We start from the raw sequence: 23,176 nt of genomic DNA, 5'->3' as shown, positions 1-23,176 counted from the left end.
AAAGAGAGAATAATGGAGAAAAGTAGTGGAAACACCGAAGTCACACCAGCAACAGTAAAACCAAACCCAGAATGTGATTATCCCCCACAAAAAGGATCTTCAAGTAAAAACAGCTTCAGATTCCTATAATGAGAGACAGCTGATACTGGATACTGCAGTTAATATTCAACGGAAAGATCGATGGAAAAGGAGGAATTGGTAGGAGGAAATATCCATGGCACCGAGACCTTCGTCAATGGCTTCGACTATGGCTTATCAGCAGATAAATTATTGTTACATGCCGCACAAGATCGAGAACGATATCGGCCAATTGTCATGGAAGCTACCAAAGCCTAAAATTTAGGCTTGGTACTCAAAGAACAAGATATTAAATGTACATTTGTATTTGAAAAATATTTATTTATAGTGGTAAACTAAACATAATAGCAAATCGTAAAACTATCAGTCACAATCGGTTACCTAAAATACAATCTAATCATCTAATGCATTGTTTAAGTGCACTAGGTTTTGCCTTGACTTTTTCAGTGTCTTTGCTCTTAACAGCAATCTTCGGGAAGCATTTCCATAGTCTTAAAGTTTCATCAGCTCCAGCAGAAAGTATGGTAGTACCATCTGGCGACATTGCGAGATGTAATACTCTTGCTGTGTGTCCAGTAAGCTCAGCTACTTTTGTCACCCCGGGGTACTTCCAGATAACGATTTCGTTATTAGCGAATCCATGTCCGGAGATTAATTCTTTGTAACTTGTAGACCACAATAAAGCAGAAACCTTTAAAAAATGTATTATTTATATAGTATTAACATTAAAAAAAGCAGTCGGTGCGTTTTGATTCAGATCAGTTTCTTGCAAAGTCTCTTTGATAACGAGTAAACCTAGAAACACGTGTCAGGGGATGGCAAGAGACTCATTTGAATCAAAACGAAACCGTTTATTTTCATTAAAAAAGAACTCTAAAAGAATATAACAGATAGTCAACTCTACGTTAACGAAACCCCTGTAGAAAGAGTGAAGAACTACAACTACCTCGGCGCCATAATAAATGAAGAATGGACCACCAATCAAGAGATAAGGGCGCGCATCGGAAAAGCTATATCTACATTTAACCGGAGCCTCCTTCAAGAGCCACAACCTGTCCTTTTTTATGATCGTGTTGAATCATGGACAAGGGGCGGTTTCTCCATTGGTTCACTTGTGCAGTGAACACCCAATAAAAGTTCATTAAAATACAGTTTTTTTAAATCTCGTGAATAATAAAATATCATTAAAATATTTTTTTAATCTCATAGAATCATTAAAATATAACTTTATTTATTAATCATATTTATTTGCTCTAAAGGGGCAGAGCAGAGCTAGAGCAAAATAATCTAATATAAAATGTTCTAATATATTATGGCTCTCAGACATGGACGTTTACAAAAGAAAATATGCAAAAAATAGCAAAGACAAAAAGATCCATGGAAAGACAAATGCTGAACATTAAACTATCAGACAGGAAAAGAAACGAATGGATCCGTACGAGGGTGTGACAGTTGCTACAAAATTAATAAAAAAAACCTAATTAGCTTTTAAACTACCCTGTATAACATTACAAAACCGCATATTTTAAGAAAGAAGACATCGAGTAGAATATAAAAATGTAAAAATATACAGGGTGTCCTATTTAAAAAAACGAAGTTTTAAGCAACTTCCGGTATAACCGGAAGTGGCAAATTGATGAAAATATTTTCATTAAATAGATCACCCTTCAAAACCCCTTTATTCCAATTTTCATAATTCTGTTGCCTTTAGTTCTCTAAATATTTCTAATAGGCCAGTTACCTGCCTCACCCTATATAAATATTAAACGGATGACTCTTAGGAAAAATATTCCATCGATGCATCTCAGCTTGCCTATCCGAATCGTCATCATTTTTGTACTCGTCTTCTTCTTCTTCTTTTTGTATAGACATGACTCGTGTTTTTTCAATGTGCCTATAGTAAGTTGTCGTTCCACTGTTTTCGTGGTCTTCCCACTGATCGTCTTCCTATTGGGGAACCAACTGTCTCTCGCTGTCCTTACTACTCTATTTCTTGTCATTCGGCTTATGTGGTCATTCCATTCTATTTCTCTGTTTCTTACCCAATTATTAATGTCGTCCACCTTGCATCTCCATCTCCTTTTGTACTCGTATACTGGTTTATTTCATATTGTGGTTTAAATTATACCGTAATATTAATTATATTAAAAATATACCGTTATTATAAATTGCATATATTTACCTGCGACTTTGTATCGACAGAATTAACGCAACTTCCGGTATTACAGTTCCAAAACCGGATATGTCTATCTGCAGTACCACCCCCGCTAGCTAAAAGATGAGGTTGCCAAGGGCACCATGATAAAGCTTTAACAGCTGCCTGATGTGCAGTAAACGTGTGTAAAGGTGTAGAATTGGTATGGAAAGCTCCACTGACCTAGAAAAATAAAAATTAGATAAAAATAAAATCAACAAAATTAGACACACTATTATTAGATAAGGAAAAGTGCGTATATACTAATGTTGTAATTAAATAGAGGTATTGGAGATAGATAGAGATAGGTGGAAAATTTTACGGGAGGCCTACGTACAGTAGTGAACAAATATAGTCTAATTGATGATTTAAATTAAAAAGTCAACCGTAACTTAAAATAAAATAATTTCATGTTTATTCAGTTAGAAACTTCATAAAATGTTCCTAACTTGAAACCTAATCTAAACCTAATTTGAAAATCCAGATTACCTAAAAGATTTTTTCTATACATGACCGAAAAATTAATTAGAAGGAGGCCAAATACAAATTAAAAAATGGTGAATTTATCTAGCGGGATACAACTGAACAAGAAAGAAGAGAAACCTAACCTTAAATAGTCAGTGACAGTGACGTATAAATAAAAGATGATTTAATTGTTAATTTTGTTTATTGTGAAAAGAATCTAATCAAAATGCGGAGAGGAATAGGTGTAGGAGCAATTAGAAAAGAAAAATTAGAACAAGAACGATACCGAGGCAAAGGAAATGAAATTCAAGAGAGTCAGTTTGGGCAAATGACCAAACAAATGGAAGTTTTCAAGACAAATCTAGAAGATTTTGCCACTAAACACAAGAATGAAATAAGAAAAAATCCAGAATTTAGGAAGCAATTTCAGGTTCTTTAGATTATATTTTAATGTTTATTAGTTGCAGTATAACTGTTTTATTTTTAATATTTTTTATAATAACTTCATGTTTTTTCCCTGAAAATTCTTCATCCAATTCCATTCAAATTGTTCAAGGTCTTCCCATCATTTTTTAACATTACATAGCCACCATGCATTTTAAATTTAATCATACCCTGTTGATACCTTGTAGTAAGTTATTAAGTCCTTTTAATTAAAGGTTTTTAAAAAATAATAAGAATAAACATAGTAGACATAGACAGCCACAAGGAAATAAATCCACTCATGGCTATAGCCCAAAAGTTGTGAGGTTCTGGATAGTTTATGGATAATTCATTTAACACTTTACTTGCAGATGACATACATGTGAGCCGCATAGTGCCTCCACCAATGTGTGGACGGCTCGCATGTATGCCATCGGATATATGAACTTTTGAGATGAAAATTAATTTCAGTTCAGAATATAAGTCTTAACTCGTTTTATCTGCATGTAACGTGTTAAAGCTGAGTAAAAATAGTTCTTCTACTAAAGACAAGTAATTGGACTTCGTAAGTCCTAGGTTTTCACTTAAAATGATAGAATGTAGAACCGGAAGTTGATATTTGAACTCTTCGTGCAATGTCGATTGATATACAATTTCATTAATTTTGAGTAAATTTTTCTAAACTGTCAGTCATAATGTTTTAAACGGAAATGACTTCAAAACCGGGACTAAAGACTCACACATATGTGACTCAATGGATAGAAACAATATGTTATCTTCCACTCACTCTACAAAGTTTTTGGTTGTGTTCATTGATTGTAATCTCAAATGGTCAGAACAAGTGAATTCAGTGAACATGAAATTGAATAAAGCTTTTTATGCTATATCTAGAATTAAAAACACACTATCCATCTCAGCATTAATGAACGTTTATTATAGCCTTACTTACAGCCACATGTGCTATAATGTAATTTTGTGGGGGAACTCAGTAGATAGTAACAAAGTGTTCATTACCCAAAAAAAATTATCCGTAAAATTTTTAATTTCAACAATCGTGTAGGTAAACCAATTTTTATTAAACATCAAATTTTAACTTTCTACTGCCTATATATCTAAAAATGTTTACTTTATATAAAAGAAGAAATCAATACATTTCCAGTAAATTCAGACAATCACTATTACAATACAAGAAGTGCTGAATCTTTACAAGTTCCTAAACACAGAACATCGAAATTTCAAAATTGCTTCAGATGTATGGGACTGACCTTGTACAATCATTTGCCAAAAACTGTGAAAGAAATACCACTTTCCACTGAATTTAAAAAAAAATGTTAAAGATTTACTCTTAAAAAATGCATATTATTCTATAAATGAACATCTTGAGGATAAACTTGTAGCTTCATATTTTACTTATAAAATAGTGTTATTTATGAAACATCGTGAAGTTGGCGAACGCACGTGATATTTAGAGCACGAGCGACAGCAGAGTGAGTGCTATACATCGTGTAAGTTCGCAAAAAGTACTTGACGCACAGTTTCATACAATATTTTATCTACTCTACCATAAACAAATAAAAAAACTGTAACTCTTCGTCACTGGAATTCATTTCTATTCTACAACTTTTAGAACTTTTATTTATTTATTTATTTTTACGGGAAAGCCCAATTCTATAAAAATACATATAAAATTACATTTTTTGATTGAACATAAAGTGTTACATAAATATATAGTGTACAGATAAAAACAATAACATAATATAATATAAAAAAACAGACATACAGAAATATAAATATAATATAGAAGTAAATATGTAATAGGAAATAATAACATAAAAACAAGTAACAAATTACAGACGTTTCACTCAAATATTGATCCCATGTAAATTTCTTTTAAAACAACTGATGGAGTTGTCAAACAGTTGTAAATTGTAAAGGGAGTTTGCTAAATTCAAGACTCTGGGTACGAACGAAAAAGGTGAATAATTAAACCTATGGAATTGTACATAAAATGTTCGCACTTGTCTAGTGGTGCGAGTTGGTACAAACAGTGCGATCTTATTAAGTAGTTGAGAACAACTGCATATACCATTTAAAATCTTGAATAATAGCAAAAGGTCCCTTTGTTTTCTTCGGCTTGCAAGAGAGGGGACCTGCAGTTGATGCTGAAATACAGTATAATCTTGATAGGTATGAAGCTTAAAAGCAATGTAACGGAAGAAACTATTTTGGACTTGTTCAAGTTTCCTAATGTAGACCAAGTAGTGTGGGGCCACACTGAAGAACAATACTCGAGGTGAGACCTGACCAAGGAGAAGTAATGAACTCTAATACTGGAACTTTGACATTTAAAAATTCTAACTTCTTTCAAACCACAAAACTGTCATAACTTTTGTCGTAATTTATTGCTCATTATGTCATCACCATGACAACGCGAAAGTTAAGGATATTTGGAAAGTGTGTTAAAAACAGTGCGAAAAAGTAAGTCCCATTTAAAATACATTGTTACTTCATGCACACTTTAAACACTTGATGCACTGCTATCTATAATGACAGTTTTCACAAACTAAAAACTTACACATAATATGACATAGAGTAGATAAATGTTATTTTATATATTTTATGTTTTGTCAATTTTGTTACACACACTGTGAATATTGTATTATACACATTAATGTTTTTATAATGAATTCTATAGCGACGTATCCTATACATTTTTTTTTAATGTCTTAAAGGATCAATAAAGTATGACTATGACACTCGACTTTCCAATACTCTTCGATTGATATGTCACATGTACTATTTCTACGACTATAATATAGCACTTCAGATTTTTTAAGGAACTTTTTAGGCGGAAATTATATAAAAACCAAAAGTATACATTTGTTCTTATTTTGCTGAGGCATGTCGGGTAATATATCGCTTATACTATTTTGATGACTTTAAAATAGTACTTCCGGTTGCAACTCTAATTCCGGAAGTCCGATGTCAAATTTCTCATCTTTAATACCATCCTTGGGTTACAAGCTTCATCGTCTTTACCAGTAATATCTTCTTTTTCAGGAAATGTGTGCCAGTATTGGTGTAGATCCATTATCATCAGGGAAAGGTTTCTGGTCTGTATTAGGCATAGGAGATTTTTATTATGAATTAGCAGTACAAATCGTAGAAGTCTGTTTGTCTACAACAGCAAAGAACGGAGGCCTAATAAGTTTAGATGAGCTAAGAACAAGATTAATCAAAGCTCGAGGTCAAAGTAAAGCACATCAAGAAATTACAAAAGACGATTTAATAAGAGCTGCACGTAAATTGAAAATATTTGGAAATGGATTTAATGTTATACCCATGGGAAAAGATAGATATATGGTTGGTAAATTTTATTATTTTTGTTCAAAAAGAAAATAGCATGTTTTTCTCCAAATATTACTTGAAATATAAATATGGTATCATTATTTTTTTAAAAGTAGCAGAGGATGAAACAAATTCATGGCACAGTAAACCTGCACATAATTTAAATTTTAAATTATTTATATGAATAATTGATTTAACACCTTGGCTGCACTAACATGCCTTTCATGTATGCCAGATGGCACGCATGTATGCCATTGATTATACACATTTTAAATATGTATTTTTTTGTCAGTCATGAGTATAAATCTTAGGATCAGACACCCGCACGCAATGTGTTAAGAGACAAATAGACCTTGTAATACATTAACGGTTGTCTGCGTCAATGCATTCATCTAAGTTTATAAATATCTCTAAATGCAGCCAATGTGTCTCAAGGAATTCCTTGATTGCATTCCTTCTCAAAAGATATATAATGCCTAGAAATTATTGATTTTATTAATTATTGCGTTCGTTATAAATTATTGTTTAATAAAATGTAAAATAAGATAAATTTTTAGGTTCAATCTGTACCTGGCGAACTTAACATGGATCATTCAGTCTTACTTCAGCAAGCGGAGAAAAATAAAGCTTGTGTATCTGCATCACATTTAACCAATGAACTAAACTGGGAAAGGCAAAGAGCAGAAAAGGCTTTAGAACATATGATTAATCAAGGATTGGCCTGGATTGATTCACAACATCCTGAAGAACCTCAATACTACTTTCCTAGTCTGTACACTGCCTGTATAAACTCAAATGCTTGACCACTTAAATTACAGTTATAAATCTTTATTTTTATATTTTTTGTCCACAATTTTAATAAAAAGCAGCATGTTTAATTTATACTAGACTTTTGTATGAAATAAACTACAATTAGAGTCAGTAAAATATGAAATTTTCAAGGAAAACGTTGTTCTCATTTATAAATTTGTAAAGTATGTACATTTATTTGTTTGTGCGTCAACACCCCTGCAGTACTTGGAGCTGATCTACCTATGGATTAATATGTAGTTTTGTCCTCTGAATTTAAATCTGAAATGGCATTTCGAGATCTCGAACAATCTTTGAGATAACTGAGCTCAAAGTCAAATAATCGAATTTTCAACTTAAGGCATCTCTCTCTTCAATCCTGACCCACCGAAGGGAGTGTAGTGGTCAACTTGATGTCGTGTATTGTCCGTCTCCACAGATCTTTGTATCTCTGTCTCTGGTCATTTCTTTTAACTCATGCAAGAACCATCTTCAGGATAACTGACCTTCAAGTCAAAAAATCGAATTTTCAACTTAAGGCATACAATATATCAATTCAATGTGTTTTGTTTGCATAGATTACGAATATCATATTGCCAGTTAAATATCTTGAACCAAATTTGATACAACGGATCTCAAAGTCAAAAAATCGAATTTTTGGCTTATTATTTTACAAATAATATATACAAGTAATATAGAAATGATGTTTTCAACTATAAACAAAGTTTTTGTTATCATAATGCTCGCATTCTCAGCTTGTTTAAGTTTATTTTTAAATTTGCAATCAGAACACAATGTTATCCTATGGGCTAATGTGTTGACTTTAGAGCACATTTTATTTTATTTATCAACGGGCAATCACCCAATTAAAATACAGTGTAAACATTAATCACAGGAGATTTATAACCTAAAGTAAATTTAAAAATTTTAATCATACAAACTAGGAACATTAAATAACAAACATTAACAAAAAATGTACAGAACACAAGGACATTAAGTTATTACACACAGTTTTTAAGCTGAGTATTAAATTCATTTGGAAAACTATAACAATCTAAACCCTCCGAATATTGGTTAGCAAACCTAGGTGTTCTGAACATGAAGGAGTTGTGTCCGTAGTTAGTGCGATGGGGTCTAATGTAAAAAGGTTGATTTGGCCTCGTTTGTCTACTGGGAACATGGAGGCTAATTTTCTCCAATAGTTGAGGACCAAAATTATTGGAGTGTAGTATATTATAAAACATTGTGAGATCCTTATGCATGCGTCGGATTTGGAGAGAGGTTATGTTGACGAGACTTTTCTATATTAGAATAGTTAATTTCATCAACCCTCTGGTTTTGTTTAAATGCCCTTACCGCACCTTAAGAACTTGTGCTGAACGCTGGCGGTCAGCAGAAATCGGCTGAGTGGTTGTATCCAGCCGTGATAGGGAAAGCTTAGTAAATCTCTCAGCGGCTGGCTTCCAGCGATGACGTCTGACAGCTACTGCTGGCTCAGCTGTCCAGCCGCTGTGGTCGTCCGAACGCACCCAATATCTAGAATATGGGTGTTATAGTGTGGAGACCAAACACATGAACAGTAATCTAGGTAAGGTCTCACAAGTGAACAATACAATACTTTTATGGATGGGATATTTAGAAAGTATTTTGCACAATGTTTGATAAACCCTAAAAGTTGAAGTGATTTTGAAACAATAGATGAGATATGGGGGATGTAGGATAAGCTGGAATCGAGCACAACACCTAGGTCTTTTATCTGAGATACAAAGTCTAAAGGACAATCCTTAATAGTGTAGATATGATTTGTAGGAGTTCTATTTCGACCAAAAACCATTAAGTAACACTTTTTAACATTAAGTTCCAATTTGGTGCTATCACACCAATAGCTCAACCGATCCAAGTCAGATTGTAATTTTTGATAGTCACCATCATTCTCGATTTTCAAATATAATTTTAAATCGTCAGCAAACGTTAGGGAAAAAGCAAAGTGGAAATAGGAGGCAATATCATTAACATAGATATTGAATAGAAGGGGTCCAAGATGTGACCCTTGTGGCACTCCTGAAGGTACCTTTATTTCAACCGATTGAAAACATGAAAACCCTGAACACATACTATTTGTATTCTTTCAGATAGGTAGGATAACAACCATTCTGGATACCCAGACCTCTCAACTTATTGATTAAAATCTTGTGATTTACCCGGTCAAATGCCTTTGTAAAGTATGTGTATACAGCATGAACCTGGAAGCCACCTTCAAAAGATTCCACAAGGAAGTTAGTAAATGTCAATAAATTAAGTTCAGTGGAGCGGCCAGAGAGAAATCCAAATTGCTGGTCGATAAAACAGCATTTTAATCTTGCTGACAAATAGTCACAAACAAGACTCTCAAAAACTTTGGGAATACAACTCGGAATGCTAATTGGACGATAATTGTTCACTTGAGACTTATCTCCAGATTTTAGTATTGGGGTAATAAGCTAGTTTTCCAGCAGGCTGGGAACATCCCGGTCTTTAATGACAGGTTAAAAATGTGAAAAGAGGTCTAGAAAGTAAAAAGCTTAAGTGTCTAAGATAAGAAGGTGGAAGACCATCTGGACCTGGCCCCTTGTTGCTCTCCAAAATGGAAAGTTTTTCATATATAGACGAAATAGAAATGCCAAATTGAGATATAGTAAATTGTGATAAGTTGATGTCACCAGAATCTAAAATATTATCCTGTAAAACACAATCTCTATCACTATAAGTTTTTGAAAAGTATTCAGCAAACAAATTAACAATTTCTGTACCACTTGAACCAGTGATATTATTATAGTGTACAACTGATGGTATATTAGGTTTGCTATTTTTATTACTAACAAATTTCCAAAAATTTCTAATATTATCCCTGAGAGATGATTCAGTTAATGCAATGTAATCACGATAACATTGTTGTTTTAAGCGTTTACATTGAGCCCTTATTGCAGAAAACTCATTAAAGAGAGTGGGGGATTTAGTTCTCAGATATTCTTTGTGAACTTTCTTTTTCTGAATTATTGTAACTTTGAGATCTGGAGAAAACCACACCGGAAATTTCTTTGCTGAATACTTTTTAACAGGAACATAAAGATCAATTGTTAAGTAGTGCTACTGTTTGATGTGATAAGTCCTTCTCCATTGACGAGTCTTCTTCAAATATTTTGTCTACTGGCTAATTTTTCTTGGGTCTTCTGGTATGTAGCTGTAGTAGGGAGAAAACTTATAAGAAGGCAGTAATGGGTAAAAAGGAAAAGAAATGGGAAAATCCTAGCTTGAAATCAAAGCACTAGCGAGACATATAGTTCGCTGGAGACACTTCGTGGAAGCTCTATGTTCCTCTTAAGAATCTCGTAAATGTTGCAATTTAGCAACTCAATTTAGAGCTCAAATGCAGATCGGACCCTGTCCCGCAATTTTAGTATGACTTTAAAATAGTCATAAAACCACCATATCGATAGAAAGATTTGTGATAATTAGATAGATAGCTGCATCTAATTACTTAAACCTAAAAATAGAGTATTATCTTATACAAATACTTACTGCTTGCCAAATATTCAATGCATTGTCATTTCCTCCACTCGCTAAATATTTTCCATCGGGAGACCATTTCAATCCGCATACTTCCTGAGTATGTCCAGAAAGTGTTGCTACCTGATGATCTCTTTGTCTAACATCGTGATGTATAATTTGTCCGCTACGGCAGCCCGTCGATAAAACAAAGGAATTCCAAGCCAAAGATCCAACTCTAGCAGAGTGTCCCTCCATAATTCTTAATTTTTTGGATCTTGAGCAATCCCATAGTTCAACGGTTCCTTTAAAAATAAAAATGAAAATATATACAGAATAAGCCAAATAAAAAGGGTATACAAGCAGGTGGTAATACAACGTATCGGAACTACATTAGAAATAGGTGATTAATTCAACACACATAAATCATTGCAACGTTAATATAGGCATGTATAAAATATCGTGTAACTACTTGTCTACTTTTACGAGTGAGCTGAGATTTGCAACACTCAACCGGTTACTTTCGGCTGGAATCATGTCCTCGCTCATAAAAGGAGACGTAGTTAAACGATATTTTATGCATGCTGATCTTAACATTGCTATGATTTACATGTGTCAAACATTTATATTGGTCAAATCTTCAAATGTAGTTCCAATACACTGTATTAACTGCTTATGTCCTGTTTTTATTTGGCTTTTTCTCTATATGACGTATTGTTAGCAATGTTCAAGACCTTACCATTAGTTGTTCCTACAGCTAAGCAATGTCCTTCTTGTATCCAAGCTAAGGAGCAAACATAGTCATTACCTTCTAATTCTAATAACTGTTCAATGTTTCCTGTACCTGTAATATAATGGAATAACAAAGTCATATGACAAGTTTTTTTCAGTTTATAAGTGTATTTTTAACAATAATAAACACTTTAATATTCAAAATCTAGACACAATTCAATCAATTTACTGTATAGTGTCACAAAATATGGAATATCTTGAAATTATCATGTGAAGTGAAATTTTTGTGCTGCAATCCTTAGCACTATACAGGGTGCGCCAAACCTCTGGTTTTATTTGATTACGGCTAAACTATGGGATATACAAAAAAATGTTTTGCACAAAACTAATGTACCTATATTAAAGCCGTCTATAATTTAAAATTATTTTCGATTATACAGGGTGAGTCAGAACGACGGTACGAACCAAAGTTGTGTTTTTTTTTAATGGAACACCCTATATATTAAATCATTTTTGAATATACTTTTTAAAAATATTAGGAATTTATATAAGGTATTATAGGCCTAAAGTTAACAATTTTCGAAATATTTACATTTTTATTGAGAAAAATGGTAATATTCAAAGGGCTGTGAATTAGGCTTCCAAGGTAATAAAAATTTAAATGATATGTCAAAGTTTTTTTAGTTTACTGTTATTTTTAAATAAATTAACATATTTGACATATAGCCATAAAATATACAGTGTGATCACTATTTGCAAATACAAAATTTTCTCATTTTTTTTAAATGGGACACCCTGTATATTAGTATTGCCTTTTGTAGTAAATATTACATCCTTTCTTTTGGTATAAGTTTGTATGTACCTAGAATGTTTCGTTTTGTAGATATTTAAAAAAAAAACTATAGATTTTACATTTTTGCGGATTTTTTATTAAAAAATATTTTCGCAAAAAAAAAATATAATCTGGTTTTAGAAACATACATTAAAATATCAAATATGAAAATAAAAACGTAATTAAAGATTAAAATAAATCGTATACTAGTACAATTCAATTGAATTTAATAACTTTAAATTATTTTACAAAAAATATTTTACCATACTAATGAATGCATAAATTAGTTACTAAATTAAATAAACAACCAAATTTGAAATCTACCCTAGTAATCTTTCTACCACAGCAACTTTCCTGTACCAAATTAATTGTTAGTTATATTGTATTTACGAGTAATATCAGTTAACTTTTAATTTACCTTTTAAATTTATTTCCATCTTGAGAACATAATTATAAAGTATACTTTGAAACAAATGAATGTTAACCGCTTAACGCACACATTTATTTGCAAAAATACGTCAAAAAATTACCTATTTATTTTATTACAGTAAAATAAACTACGAACAAGACCATTGTCACTAGATATAATCTAAAGTAAAAAAACGCATATTTTATTAGAAAAATATAAAATAACAAATACCCTCATGCGCTCACCCGAGTTAACTCGGTCGTAACTTTTTGCATACAAAATACTACAAGTAAGAGAAGAAAATCGCAATTATTCAAGTATAATAATGTTAAATATTGCTAACAGTGTGATACACTCTAAAACAAGGGGTTACACACAGAGGTACGTCACAATCAGGGCAGAACGTGACGTCAGCAAAATAGAATTCTACTCATCGTGATCCCACCCCAGTTGGCAGTCGATTGTAGAAAGTTTAAAATTAGAAACGAGTGGGCACGGGCTAAAAATTTTTAGGGGGGGGCAGACGTGAAGATGTTGCAGATTACATTTCGTATAATTCTGATATATAGTTTACAGCACCCGAAGAGCTAGGGGGGCCACGGCCCCCCTGCCCATAAGTATGGGCGCCCATGCAAGTGGGAATACCGTTATTTAACGCTAGAGGAGTTAAAACGCGTAGGCGCCTTATATATCGTTCAAATATTTTATACACGAGTTAACTCGGTTAAGCGAAAATAGAAACGTAGTTTAAAACCGAGTTAACTCAGGTAAGCACGTTAAGCGGTTAAATATAAACAGTTAAATATAAACAGCCAAATTATTTATTAATATGAATAGTATTAACTGGTGTTACAAAAGCTGGTAATACTTTTGTACTTGAAATTTTTGTAACAATTTTTTTATATTTTAAATTTTAATTTTTCAACCGAACAATTGATGGATATGACATTTGTTTTGGGCGAAACCATTAGAAATTATTACCAGCTTTTGTGACACGACTACATAGATAGTATTTACTTCATAATATACTTCTATAACGTTCATTTGTTTTAAAGCATACTTTATACGTTCTCAAGATGTAGGTAAATTAAAAAGTTATTAACTGATCTTACTCGTAAATACAATTTAACTAACAAAATTGGGTACAATGAAGTTACTAGGGTAGAAACATTTCTAGGGTAGATGTTAAAATAGTTGTTTAATTTAATAATTAATTTATCCATATTAATTACTTATAAGTATGGTAAAATATTGGTTGTAACATAATTTTAAAGTTATTATAAAATAAAGAAAGGAAAAGCGGTAGGACCAGATGATATTCCTGGGGAAGTATGGAGAGCATTGGGAGAGACAGGAACAAGGTGGCTAGCAGGTCTATTTAATAGAATTATGGAAGTTGGACAAATGCCAGACGAATGGAGAAGCAGTATACTGGTACCTGTTTACAAAAACAAGGGAGATATACAACAATGTACAAACTACAGGGCTATAAAACTGCTTAGCCACACCATGAAAATATGGGAAAGAGTAATTGATAGACGGATACGTGAAGAGACCGAAATATCCGAGAATCAATTTGGCTTTATGCAGGGTAGATCAACAACAGATGCAATTTTCATTATAAGACAGTTGATGGAAAAATACAGGAGTAAAGAAACAAACGCTCATATGATATTCATTGATCTTGAGAAAGCATATGATAGAGTTCCTCGAGAGATTCTTTGGTGGGCACTCAATAAGAAAGGAGTCCCTGGTGAATATGTAAAGATTGTGAGGGATATGTATGAGGGAGTAACGACTAGTGTTAGAACAGGTGTGGGAGAGACTGATAAATTTCATGTGAAAGTAGGATTGCATCAAGGTTCTGTGCTTAGTCCGTATTTATTCTCATTAGTTTTGGACCAAATAACAGCGAAAATACAGGGTAACATTCCATGGTGCTTAATGTATGCTGATGATGTCGTGTTAGTAGGAAATAGTGAAAGAGACTTAGAACAAAAACTGGAACAGTGGAGACAAGCTCTGGAGGAAAAAGGTTTAAAACTTAGTAGGACAAAAACAGAGTATTTGGAATGTTCATTTAAAGATGGAGCTACTACTAATAAAATGGTATCTTTGGATGGTGAAATGATTGTAAAAAGCAATAGTTTTAAGTACCTAGGATCGGTATTACAGAGTAATGGAGAAATAGATGGAGATGCATGCAGTAGAATTAGGGCTGGATGGATGAAGTGGAAAGAAGCGAGTGGTGTGTTGTGTGACAGAAAAATTCCAATGAAGCTGAAGGGAAAATTCTATAAAACAGCCATAAGACCAGCTATGATGTACGGAACTGAATGTTGGGCAGTGAAAAAGAAAGAGGAACAGCGAATGCATGTGGCGGAAATGAGAATGCTTAGATGGATGAGTGGAGTGACAAAGAAGGATAAAATTAGAAATGAGTATATTAGGGGAAGTCTAGGTGTGGCACCAATTGACGCCAAAATGAGAGAGCATAGGTTAAGATGGTTTGGTCATGTTCAACGTCGAGACGTTAACCACCCAATACGAAGAATAGCTGAAGTGCAGATTCCTGGAAGGAGTAGGAGAGGAAGACCAAAGAAGACCTGGGGGGAGACGATAAGGCAGGACATGCTGGTAAAGGGGATTACCATTGATATGGCCCAAGATAGAATTGTATGGAGAAATGCAATTAGGGAAGCCGACCCCGCATAGGGATAAGGCAAAGAGAATGATGATGATAATTTTAAAGTTATTAAATTAAATTAAGTTACACTTGTGTACGTTTTATTTTAATCTTTAATTAAGTTTTATTTTCATCTTTGATATTTTAGTGTATGTTTCTGAAATCAGATTACAATTTTTTTTGCAAAAAAATTTAATTAAAATTTTCGCGGATATAAAACATCCGCGAAACGTAAAATCTATAGCTCTTTTTTAAATATTTACAAAACGAAACATGCTATGTACATACAATCTTATACCAAAAGAAAGTTGTAATATTTACTACAAAATGCAATACTAATTATTCTAAGGGTGTTCCATTAAAAAAAAAATGAGAAAATTTTGTATTTGCAAATAATGATCACACTGTATATTTTATGGCTATAAGTAAAAGATATTAAATTATTTAAAAATGACACTATATTATAAAAACTTTGACTTACCACTTAAATTTTTATTACCTTGGAAACATAATCCACAGCCCTATAAACATTACCATTTTTCTCAATAAAAATGTAAATATTTCGAAAATTATTAACTTTAGACCTATAAGACCTCATACAAATTTTTCATATTTTTAAAAACTATATTCAAAAATGATTTAATATATAGGGTGTTCCATTTAAAAAAATACAACTTTGGTTCATACCGTCGTTCTGACTTCCCTTGTATAATCGAAAATAATTTTAAATTATAGACGGCTTTGATATACATTAGTTTTGTTAAAAAAATTTTTCTGTATATCCCATAGTTTAGCCGTAATCAAAGAAAACCAGAATTTTGGCGCACCCTGTATGTGTCATAGGAATATGATTTCTTTTCTGAATGCGACATTTAAAAGTGTAGATATATAAATGCTCGGTCAGATTTAAATCTGATATAGCTATATGGTGGCCAATATAATTTTTAAATTGAATCTCATCAAGGTAAGTATTCACTATTCTAGCGACATGACAACGTGCATTATCATGCATTAGCAGGAATCTGTCATATCCAATATGACTGGCAAATGACAAAACATGATTTACGCAACTTAGGACCATTTACTTGGAATGAAAGAAAATCTGTTTAGTCTCGTGAACTCATCATAAGTGGAGTTACAGCTCTTTATGAGCCAAAGCCTTGTTCAGAACAATCCCCATTCGCCCCTGTCTCTGGCAACTCTTCTCCATGCTCTAATTCCAATAGATTTTAAATCGTTCTCTAAGTTGTCTTGATACCTAAGTCTCTGTCTTCCTCTTGCTTGTTGTCCTATCGGCCCCCTTCGGCCAAAAACTTTTCGGACTATGGCATCTGGAGAAAAGGCAGGCGGCTTGAGATTGAATTGGGTTATTTCATTCTTGTGAATCTTCAACCGCCTTGTCTTCTCTGGGGTTGTTGGTGAATTTTCTGGAGTTGTTGAACGGACTGTATTATTTGGAGTTTCTATTTAGTACGTAAAAGATAAGAGTAACACGATACACACTTTTATTTCTTTACACACTATAGGTAACAGTTATATCTAATATTAGTCGAAGAGGCAGCGCTGAAAAATCTCTTTGAATTTACTAAAGCTAGATTTTGCACAGTTCATTACTGTGATTGTGTAGAGAAACATACTGCGATCGGTCAAGCGAAACGTAGAACAGGGGTTACTGAGAGGGTATCAAAGTTGCTTTCCTACGAAGGTAATTAAATCCATTTACTAAGGCTGAAAATCAGTACACACATTCTAAATTAAATATAAATTAAAGTTATTATAGTCGGTCAGCTGTATGACGGGACAAGCCAGTCGGTCGGCCCCAGTGAATGTACAGGGTTATTCACTATATTTTGACCCCCTTGTAAACGGCTTTATTTACAAAATTAGAAAAAAATGTAAAATACAGAGTTAATAGATTTTTAAATTATGATTTTTTGACATATATATCGTACTAGTGACGTCATCCATTTGGGCGTGATGATGTAATCGACTATTTTTTTTAAATGGGAATAGGGGTCGAGTGCTAGCTCATTTGAAAGGTTATTCAATTCCCTATTCAGTAATATAAACATTAACATGATTAATTATACAGGGGGTCCAAAACAAATTTTTTAATTAAATTAATTGTTTAATTATTAATTCAAAAAAAAATTTTGGACACCCTGTATAAATAATGATCTTAATGTTTATAGTACCGTATAGAGAATTGAATAACCTCTCAAATGAGCTAGCACACGAACCCTATTCTTATTTAAAAAAAATAGTCGATTATGTCATCACGCCCAGATGGATGACGTCACTAGTAAGATGTATATGTCAAAAAATCATAATTAAAAAATCGAATAACTTTTGTATTTTACATTTTTTTCTAATTCTGTAAATAAAGCAGTTTACAAGGGGGTCAAAATATAGTGAATAACCCTGTACATTCATAGTAAATGGATTTAATTACCTTCGTAGGAAAGCAACTTTGATGCACTCTCAGTAGCCCCTGTTCTACGTTTCGCTTAACCGACCGCAGTATGTTTCTCTACACAATCAAAGTAGTCAACTGTGAAAAATTTAGCTTTAGTAAATTCAAAGAGATTTTTCAGAGCTAACAAATTCTGGTTCTTTAAGTTAATATTTGCGATTCAGAGAGCGGGGATATTTTTCGGTGAGACTTTTCTAATGACAGACTTTTTTCTCATTTTTTATTTTGTTAATAAATAAACTGATTAGCAACGCAGAACTCGATCTGTGACGTTAATAAATGCTCATGTCACACAATAAAATATACAAAACGCGAAGAAAGATTTTATTGCACGAACTCTTTGAAATTTACAGGGCTGGAAACAAATCAATTTTCAACCAGCATTTTTCTCCTGCCTGATTACATGCCCTATCCACCTTAATGAATTTTACAACGATAGGTTCTCCAAAACTTCTATACAACTCAAACTTGTAACACCTGTGCCACAAACCTTGTTCTTTTATCCCTCCATATATTCTTCTTAGGATTTTTCGCTCAAAACGATTGAGCAGTTCTTGGTCATTCTGTGTGAGTGACCAAGTTTCTGAACCATATGTTAGCACTGGTCTTATTAGTGTTTTGTAGACAGTCCATTTAATTTTTCTAGGTATTTTTGAGGCCATCTGTCATCTTAAGCCCTAGTAACACTTATTGGCGAGCACTAATCTTCTTTTAATTTCTTCACTGACATTGTTATTTTTAGTTAGCAGCAAGCCTAAGTACCTATCTGAAGGTGTCGACACCTTCCAGTTCTAGGTCGTCAATTATTATTCTTGTAGGTATCGGGTTGTCTGAGCTAGTGCAACACATATATTTGGTCTTTTGAACATTTATATTTAGTCCCATTCTTTGTCTCTGAATTACTTAACAGTAGAATATTAGTTGATGTGTACAGTAAAACCAATTTGTCTGCAACTGTGAGGAGAAGAGATGACAGACGTTCGTTTATGTGGTGCAAGTGACCTTGAGGGTTTTTGTTAACTCTTTACCTGTACAATAAACAAAAAGGTGGCATGTATCTTGTGTGTAGGTTATACTTACCAGCATTCCATAAATATACATGAGATCCTAAAGCCGCAGCTAAAACATTATTTGATCCCCAATCGATCAAGTTCAAATAGAAATCATCTACAATGTCTGGAGCATCAAGGATTCTATCAGGAGCCTGAGGAATATATCTACTACTACTTTTTGCAGAAGCAGGTGTCTTTGTTTGAGTATAAATGACTTTCATGGGATTCTGAAAGCCTTCAGGTGCTGACGGAGGCTTGTTTTTATAAGTAAGAATTCTTTGATTACTAATATCGGTTCCATATAGATTCTCTGACATAGCTTTTTGAAGATCTTTATGTGTTGGGCTATCAGACTTCTTAGCTTCATCCTGAGATAGTTTCAAATAAGCTAAGTCTAAATTACTAGCGCTTCTTGATGGTATAAATCGATCCCCACCTGGTGTCTTTGATCCTTAAAAAGACAAATAATAATTAGACTATCTGGATATACAATAAGATATTTTTATAAACAACATATTGGAAATGGGATAAAAAGATATAATGAACAAGAACTAATTGGTTTGTAAAAGACCAAAACCCTATTATCTCAAACCCCTTTATCTCACACTATCTATTTTGTTTGAGAAAGTTACTGTAATGCTCAAATCTGAATTTTATGTTCTTTACTTGTTATGAAATGTGGTAGCAAGTAGGTCCTCCTCTGTAATCCTGACTGGGGACTTACTTCAGGTATTTAGTACCCCTGCTAAGTAAGCTCCTGGTTTTTCCTCCTATGCATAACCCGAAAAAATTATGTCCACATTGCAATATTATCCTATCCTTCACTGCATCCCCATCACCTATCAACCTGCCTAGTTCAGTGTGGTAGGTTATCAGCCAATTTCCTGAATGAGTTTTGTTAAAGAAGTAAGGCCCTCAGTCTTCAGCAAATTTTTGGAACTAGCATGAATCGATAGTATTACTATTCAAGAATGTTCTGAAAATTTCAAAGCAAAATTCGAAGTCCTTCCCAAGTTATGAGAATTATACAGAGCGCGCTCGCGTAGAGCGCAATCTATGAGATTTTTTTCAAACGCGTTTTTCTCGAAATGACTTTTTTTTGGCTTGCGTGACGTCTAGCTCAAAAAATAATGAACCAATTTTAAAAAACCAAAGTGATTATTGTTCATTATTAAATTGTCTTCGATATGAACCTCCAATCGGAATAAAAAATGGGTTTTAAGTGCATTTTTAAGGGAAAATAACTGAAAAAAAAACCGTAAAAATTGATGTTTTTTTTTAAACTTGCGTAATTTTTCAAATTTTTGATTTTTTTAGCCGATTTGAGGTTCATATCGAAGAGAAACTTGTAATAAACATAAAAATTTTTGGATTTTTGATTTTAGGCAGAAATTACGACCTCTACATGGCACACAAGCGACATGTTCATGCGGCAAACGTCCACGGGTTGCAGCCTACAACTGCTCTATTTTTAAATATAATAACTTAAAAAAATTTGGACATATAATTTAGAATATGTATAAAAGGATCCCAAAGTTGCAAGAAAACAAATTTTTTTTTCTACCTAAAAAAATTCTCAAAAAACATGAAAAATCGGGCTCCTAAACCTATTTCCCCCCTTAAGGGACTTTTAGTGACCTTATAAAAGTGATCTGTTGAATGAATAAAAAAATCATTGTTATCAAACTCTATTTAAGTATTAAAAAATAATGAAAAAATATAATTCGGCGGACCCATTCAAATAATGTATCCCATACTGGCCAGGAAAGGTTAATAAAAAAAGACTAGAAAAATATGTAGAGTAGAAGGGTAGAATACCAAGGAGGATTTCATAAGGGAAGAGCAACAACCAATCAAATTTTTATACATTCCCGCACAAGTACTTACTGTTTATTGATTACAAAGCTGCTTATGATACAGTAGACAGAAATAAAGTAATTCGCAAAATTAAATTCCGACAGAGGGCGCTCAAAATTTCAAAGATGGACGATAACTCTACGAAAACAATTGATTTTGTCATTTGACCTCACAGTTCTAAAATTTTAAATTAAAATCATTTACAGGAGTGTTTTATCAAAGTAACCACTAAGTTTTGCCACTAAGACATCTTATAAGTTAAATACGACTCAAAATTATGTTTCATCTCTATGCATTCATTAAAATTTGATGCTAACTACTGATTTGTTTTTACCTTTTTTTCATAAAAAAATCTGGCCCCCAATAATCACACAGTGTTTTAAAAAATTATTAATCTATCTTAGAATCTCTAATTTTGTTTTTAATTTAATTAATAGGTACACTACAATTTATTTTACACCAACAGACAACAATTTTTAATTAAATAAAAACTGGAAACGTGGAAACTAAGTAGGTGAATTTATTTTATAATAATTGTGTTCTGGAAATTACCGAGGTGGTCGGAATATTTTGCATAACAATGTACATTCTATGTACAGAATATATACTACATTTTATTTATTTATTTAATTTTGCAGTCGCTTCAACATTAAAAAATACTAGGTACGTTTAATACAAACGTTAAATTAACAAAATGTTTGATTTGGCATTGGTTAATTTAGGTCATTACGTAGAGTATAATAGGAATGAATACTGAGGAACACTGCAATAGTTTTTTTAAGTCAAAATTATTGTTAATTACAACATAAACTGACCGCAAATATGTACACAAATTAATGGCAAAGTTAATGTTTTCCTAGAGTTGATGCTTTTCAAATTCGCCACCAGGCGTCGCCCACTTTGCGGTTCCTCGCCAATAGGAAGACTAAAAGAGTGCCAAGTAGTAATAAAAATAATAAGATCAGAAAAATGAGACTGGGAAAAACCATTTGTGCCAATGGTACAGTCTCGGAAGAATTTATAGTGAAAAAAGGGGTTCGTCAAAGAGACCCATCACTTTGTTTTTCAATATAGCTCTAGAAAAAATTGTGAGGGATAGTGGGATAAATAGGTCCGGAACTCTTTTCTATAAGGAACACCAATGCCGGGCATATTATGCTGATGATGTGGTTTTGGTACACAAAATTACAAAAAATAAGTTGAATGAATGAATTTACTGATAAGATAAAATAGACCATAAAAATACACATAAATTATGAGTAAAATGTTTTTGCACTTACCTTTATTAGGAGTCGGAGTCCTATTCTTTTTTGGAGTCTTGGAAGGCGTTTTGTTGCGCTGGTAATCATTTTCGGAACCTTTAACAGGGGTCTTTGTCGAATTTAAAGCTGAACAAGATAGAGATCTTAGTTTGATTGAATTGTTTGAGCTATTATTCGAGGAACTAGCTTCTTTTTTCTTCTGCCAACGAGGAACAGGACCGCTAACAGGGCCTTCCATGTTTAATAAACCATTCACTTCGTTCCAAAATTTAAATTGGGACATAATATACGGTTTACTCTAGGACGTCTTGTAAAAAACTTTATAAAAATATAAAAACTGGTAAAAATATTTTTTCCTGAGAACCGTTAAATTGTTAACTTTCAAATTCTAACAGACAGAATTTTGACTTCTTCTGGTTTCCAGATGATTTTTTGTAGAATAAAAATACGGTTTAATTTAATGCTGTGAAGTTAGCGTCTTGTCCAGTAACAGCCACTTTACTTAAGTAATTTTTATCGCTGTGTCTAGGTACACGCTAACGTGTACGCAAATAAAAAAGTTAGGTACACGCGAATTAAAACTCATCAAGCCAGTTACGTCATTATTTAGCGTGCCCAATGATTTTATATTTTGGTACACGCTATTTTGATATGTTTAGTGTTTGTTGTTTGTTTGATAGAAAATATTTTTATTAAGGGAAGTGGAAGGGAAGCAAAACTATTCAGATGTTTTAAACTTAATTGTAATAAAACAGTATGTATATATGTATATAAAAGTATATATTTAGGTTAGCAAAATAAATATTAGTTAACATGATATATAAAAAATACTGCTAAAATAATTTTTATACGTAAGTTAATTATACCAGTTTATATTGGTGTTTATTTTTCCAGTGGTGTTTATTTTTATCTATACAGAGAGTTGAACTTGTTACGATTTTAATAGAAAATTGGTTATAACTTTGTAAATACCCTGTATAACATAATAAACCTTTATATTTTGGTGATATGGATATGAAAGTTAAGAAGATTTCGAACATAAAATAAAATA

At 32.7% G+C, this 23,176-nt stretch overlaps 2 protein-coding genes across 2 annotated transcripts; one reads left to right on the top strand and one right to left on the bottom strand.

The window, feature by feature from the left end:
* Nucleotides 1-378: 378 nt before the first annotated feature.
* LOC114336471 (cell division cycle protein 20 homolog) lies at nucleotides 379-22,606 on the bottom strand. Its single transcript, XM_050655040.1, has 6 exons — nucleotides 22,144-22,606; nucleotides 19,035-19,457; nucleotides 11,562-11,666; nucleotides 10,856-11,127; nucleotides 2,261-2,455; nucleotides 379-769 (listed from the first exon to the last, which is right to left on the bottom strand). The coding sequence occupies exons 1-6, from the start codon at nucleotides 22,406-22,408 to the stop codon at nucleotides 476-478; spliced, it is 1,554 nt and encodes a 517-aa protein (XP_050510997.1). The 5' UTR covers nucleotides 22,409-22,606; the 3' UTR covers nucleotides 379-475.
* On the top strand, nucleotides 2,875-7,390 carry LOC114336467 (vacuolar-sorting protein SNF8). The gene is made up of 3 exons (XM_028286840.2): nucleotides 2,875-3,167; nucleotides 6,221-6,523; nucleotides 7,066-7,390. Exons 1-3 carry the CDS (start codon nucleotides 2,964-2,966, stop codon nucleotides 7,309-7,311), a joined length of 753 nt encoding a protein of 250 aa, XP_028142641.1. The 5' UTR covers nucleotides 2,875-2,963; the 3' UTR covers nucleotides 7,312-7,390.
* Nucleotides 22,607-23,176: the final 570 nt, after the last annotated feature.

Source organism: Diabrotica virgifera, chromosome 6, assembly GCF_917563875.1.
Source record: "Diabrotica virgifera virgifera chromosome 6, PGI_DIABVI_V3a".
Taxonomy (NCBI): domain Eukaryota; kingdom Metazoa; phylum Arthropoda; class Insecta; order Coleoptera; family Chrysomelidae; genus Diabrotica; species Diabrotica virgifera.
Note: the sequence above shows the minus strand (reverse complement) of the source record. Positions and strands in the feature narration are given on the sequence as shown.